This window comes from Hibiscus syriacus, unplaced genomic scaffold (genome assembly GCF_006381635.1).
Source record: "Hibiscus syriacus cultivar Baekdansim isolate YM2019G1 unplaced genomic scaffold, ASM638163v2 tig00000991_pilon, whole genome shotgun sequence".
Lineage (NCBI taxonomy): Eukaryota > Viridiplantae > Streptophyta > Magnoliopsida > Malvales > Malvaceae > Hibiscus > Hibiscus syriacus.
The window spans coordinates 1,462,535-1,468,534 of record NW_024061840.1 but is presented as its reverse complement, the minus strand read 5'-3'; the positions used below and the strand labels follow the sequence as shown (position 1 = coordinate 1,468,534).

The window sequence follows — 6,000 nt, the reverse complement described above, 5'->3', positions numbered from 1 at the left end:
ATGACACCATTTCTGCGTTCTAATAGAGATGTAAGTAAGGTTGATATCGATGAGGGAATAGCATTGAAAGAGGTCGGTGTTGGTACGTCACAAGTAATGAACTATTTAACACAGCAGGTATGGGGCTATCATAATGTTGGATTTACACATAAAGACCTCTACAATGCACTTCAAAGAGGTAAAGTAAAGGAAATCGTCAATGGGGATGTGAATGTGTTTATTACTTACTTTGATTATAAAAAACATGATGATCCTGGGTTTTTATGACATACTCGGTAGACGAATTAGGGGCATTGCATAATCTTATTTAGTCGGATTCTACATCGAGATCAGATTACATATGCATCAGTGATGTAATTGTATTTGACACAACGTACAAAGATAATTTGTATGGTCGACCAATTATGCCTATTGTCGGTGTCATTCATCACCATAACACAATTGTGTTTGCTACTTCCATAATCGCTGACGAGGCATCCCAATCTTTCGAGTGGGTGTTAAAGACTTTTTTAGAAGCCATGATAAATAAATCGCCTATTTCAATAGTCACCGATGGGGATAGGGCAATGCAGAGGGCTATCAAATCTGTTACCCCTTATGCTAAGCACAGATTATGTTCTTGGCATCTTTCTCGCAATGCAAAAGCTAACATTGGTGACCCAAAATTTACAGCAGCATTCTAAAAATGCATGGCTTCCTAGTGGACAAATGATGAATTTGATATTCACTGGCGTTCAGTTGTTTCAGAATTCAATGTCGAAAAACATCCATGGGTGATTGAGAAGGGAAATACTCAGTACTTGTGGGCACAAGCATATCTAACCGGTCATTTCTTTTCCAATATTCGCTCAACACAAAGGTGCAAGTCTATGAATGCTTCACTTGCGATTGCACTGAAACAGAAGAAGACATATTTAGATGTTGTTCGTGCAATTGAATAAGAAATTAATAGAATGCGTATGAACGAGTTGAAATCGGATTACTTAAGTTCCCAGACGAAGCCCTTCCAGATCAAAAAACTGATTAACCTTGAAAGCCATGCTGTTGAGATTTATACGCGCAAATCTTTTCGTTTGTTCCAATAAGAACTTCAACGGGAGATGTTGTACCGGATTCAGGAAAAGATTTAGTCCTTATCAGATGAATGTCAAAAATTATATTTTGACAAAGTACAAAGAAAAAAAATAAGACATTTGAAGTCAATTTTTATTTTGGTATAGAAACCCTAAATTGCTCGTATAAAAAATTCAAGACCGTCGAACTTCCATGTCGCCATCAACTTCACGTTTAAAGCACTTAGATTACACACATTTGCCCAGATCTTTGATTCAAAGTAGATGGACTAAGGATGCGAAGGCTTGTGCACCCAGTTTTGTTGACTTGAATGTGCCTCCATAAGTCATTGCAATCCGTATGGTGTCTTACCTTGTCACACTCGGTGAATTTCATATAGTCATCCAATATGGAACCCCAAAAGCTCACAAGACCATCAATAATTACATTGCCATTGGCATCCAACACCTAATGATGTATTTACGTGAAAATCATTATTAATTTACCGTCTATAACACTACTTTTCAACATTTATTAATTTAACTCACCGCTAAGTGGTATGGAAGGTAGCCAATCCTCCCGAGTAACTTTTTCGAGTCGTAAACTAATGTCCAGCCGACCAAATCAATAACCTAAGAAAAACAATTAAACAATCAGAACATATCCACTCACTAGGTTTTAACATTTTTTACTTTCTACTTTAGCACAGCCAACCCATTCCATAGGATTCAACGTTGCAATTTCGGATACATTAGCAAATTGATTTCTCATTGAGATTACAACATGTCTGTATGAAGCATTAAGATTAATATTTTGTAATGAAATATTTAAATATCACTCAAAAAGCAATATATTTCACTTACGACGATTCTAACCCACTATTCCATAAATAATCACACATTGCAGCCTCGTAACCACTAATTCTGCTCGGAATTTCCACTTTTTCAACCTACAATTTTGCATACAAATTTTTGTCACAACAACATAATAAAAATCAAATTAAGTTTTCTTTTATTCAACTTACATTCTACTTCTTATTCTTCTTCGGTATAGGACATTCTGAATCCAAATTTGCATCAATAACACTATCCGGTGTATAAATCAAATTCACATCCTTCCTTCTCACTTCCTCCATCTTTTCTTCTTCCTCCATCTTTTCTTCTTCATATTTTTTCAATTCATCGTATTTCTCCTCTACATAACTCTTCATCTCTTTTATTTCACCATTCATCCAAGTTTTTCTCAACCACTCCCTTCACCCCCGTAAGTTCACCCCTCAAATCCACAACTTTCTTCACCAATCCATCAATTTTTCCACCCATCACCATCTTAACTTCGCCCCTCAACTACACAACTTCTCTCACCACTCCATCTATTTCCCAACCACTTCCCCCTTAAGCCTCTCAACTGCCTCTTCGACTCTTGATTGTCTTTGCGAAATATCAAAAAGGAATTTTTTTACATCCGCCAATTAAAACATCAAAATGTCAAATTTACTCTGTTTTCTCTCACCGCCATCCCCCTATTACCATCTCTTCTTCCTTCTCCTCTTCCTCCACTGTCTCCACTGTAACACCCCTAACCTGTATCCGACCCGGATCCAACTCCGAGGTGTCACATTGACTTTTAAAGACTTTGTTCTTTACAAATCCACTAAAATCTTAATTTCATTATTTAAGGAAATGAGTACTTTACATTAATAATTACAATCAAATTGTTTCTTTAAAATGATCAGAGCATATTTAATTTAAAATCTTGTAACTACATGCCAACTAACTCCATAAACAAAATACATAATTTCAATATGTTTCTGATATGATCCTCGTAAGGAAAATACTGACCTGTATTGCTCCTTGCTACTTCCATTCTCGCTTCTCATACCTAAGTATGAAACATTCACATGCTAAGTCTATGACTTAGTGAGGCATTAACATTTAAATATGAAATCTCAACTCTAATTACTACTATGCACACTTCATAGAATTATAGCAATTTAATTAAACTCATAATACCTGCAAAACATAAATACATGCATATACATATCATTTCAAATTATATATTCTTTGATGTACTAGTTATACCTAGACACACATATCATCATTTACATTCATAACCTTTTTATGTGTTATCATCGTTTCTCCTTTTTTTATTTTTTCATGTTCTTCTTATCTTTAATACATATACAAATCATATAATATCACATCACCAAACAAACATTTAACATCACATAGAATTTTCGTATAGTATATTTTTAATGGCCCATGTACACATGTGAGAATTATAGATATGTGAGTCTATAGAGGTTGTACACTAATGTTGTCACCACAGCTCGTATAAATGCACCGGAGTGCCACATAGAATTGAACCGAAGTGCCGCGTAGAAATGCACCGTAGTGCCATATAAGATGTCCCTAAGGATCACGTAGAAAATTCCTTAAGAATCATATACATATGACAAAGATCAAATATGTGTCTCAAAATACCTCATACATGTTCCAAAGAATACATATATGTCCCTAAGGACCACGCAGACCCTCGACTCTTGGCATGCCAACTATACCCCTAGCTCTTATGACACATATCATGGGCATTATCTTTTATATCCTTTTTTTTCCATATTCATGTAAACAGATCACATATTCATATAAACTCATAGCTTCATTTACATATACATGTAATCACGTAGTTCATGTAAATTCTCATATAATTTCGTATTCATATATCTCATAGCATATAACACTTCTCATGTGTTCCTATAAACATGTCATACATATCAGGCATGTTTACACAACTCATTTCTATATAACTTACATGAATCTATATTCTTTTTCATATACTCATATAATCATATAATATAATATTTCATATAACCTCATGTATCACATCACATAGATACATACTCAAGTACTCATAGTTACATATCACTTAAATTATTCATATTTACATAATTCATGGTCATATAACTTCTATCACCAAGTCACTTATCTTATCTTATCTCTTATTCTCATATGTTCATATTTATCATATAACACATAAGATTTATTGCATATTTATATCGCATTCCTACATCACTAATTCATAATATAATTTATATCATATCATCTATCTTATTCTTTATTTCTTAGTATGCACTTACATTACATAACCTATATTATACTTATAACATATATATATGTATATATATATGTATATATATATGTATATGTATATATGTATATATATGTATATATATATATATATGTATATATATATATATATATATATATATATATAATATATATATATATATATATATATATATATATATATATATATATATATATATATATATATATATATGTATATTATATATATATATATATATGTATATATATATATTATATATATATATATACATATACATATATATATATATACATATACATATATATATATATATGTATATATATATATATTACTTCTATTATTTATTTTATATACAAATTAATCTATTTACTTAATTCAATTCCATATAACTCCTATAATCTTCTCATATCACTCCATAGCTTTTATCATACAACTAATGTATCATAATTTTATTTAAGCATATGATCTTTCCCATCTATCTTATGTTCATATTATCACTTAATTGATCATACTACTATGTACTTGCCCAACTCACCTTCTTATTATTTATGTAACCTTTTCCTTTGCTTACTTAGTTCATATCATTTCTCATAAACTCACTTTTACCATATTCTCATATTATTACTTAAGTTATCTCATATAATGTATTCACGTAGTTATATTTCATTTCTATATATATCTCAAAGATCTTATCCTTTATATTCATATAATTTATTATCATCTAATATGGTTTATATCATCATAACATAGCATATATTCACATCAACCATATAATGCATATATACAATAACATGTCAACACATATAATTCATACACACATATACTTCTATTTATGAATTCATGCATTTTACTATTGGAAATAGACTTGTCGCAAGTCTTATTTCCATTTAACATTATATACTACTAATATGCACTCACATTGATCTCACTAAGTTCCAATCCACTTTTATGCTTTCCTTTCTTCCGATCGAATCTTAACTTGATAATCGTTCCAGAACTTGTTCGTTCTCGATATCTACACAATCAAGTATTTATACTATCAGTATCCAATTTATATACTATAATCTATCATTTCTTAGACCAAAAGAAAGGTCTATTTCTATTTCCCTTTTGAACTGCATCGATACATTCTACAGTGTATCGATGCATTCTTTAACATGTGCATCGATGCACTACCATGCATCGGTACACAAATTACCTTCGATATTTTAAATCTTAAGGGGGTGCATCGATGCACTAATTGCATTCGATGTTCATTTATTTGAGAGTGCATCGATACACATTGAAGATGCATCGATGCACACTACCCAGAATTACATTTTAAGCACAAAAATGTCTTGTTTTGACCCCAAATTCTACTTATTAATCCCTCTTTATACCTTAAAACTTATCTATACATATTTAAACCTTCTTATAATACTATAACACTTCACCATATCTCATAATTTACCATAATTCTTGAATCAAAGAATTTCATCAAATTTTTCATGTGTTCTAAATTCAATTCTATCACCTCTAACTTCTTAATTAACCCCTTGACAAGTCAAATCCATCTTTAGAACTTCAAAAACCTTTCTATAACAAAAGTTCATTTCTACACCCTTCATATAATTTCCTTTTTAATTCTCTATTCTTGATGTTTAAAGCTTATATAAGCTTTCCTTAAGCTTATATAATACACAAAGAATCAAAATCAACTTATAAATCCAAGAATTAAACATCTGAAATTAAACTCACCTTTAACTGAGGCTTACGGGGAGAAGAAGAAGCTGAAGAAGAAGACTCTGGATAGATTTCCTCATTTCCCACGTTTTTATATTC

General features: G+C 31.2%; 1 protein-coding gene across 1 annotated transcript in view; it reads left to right on the top strand.

Annotated features, from left to right (window-relative positions):
* LOC120118806 (leucine-rich repeat protein 1-like) overlaps nucleotides 1-6,000 on the top strand; it is a 33,013-nt gene continuing 27,013 nt past the window's right edge. The window contains exon 1 of the mRNA XM_039138779.1: nucleotides 1-72. Coding sequence (XP_038994710.1) covers nucleotides 1-72 — 72 coding nt within the window. The remainder of the gene's footprint in view (nucleotides 73-6,000) is intronic.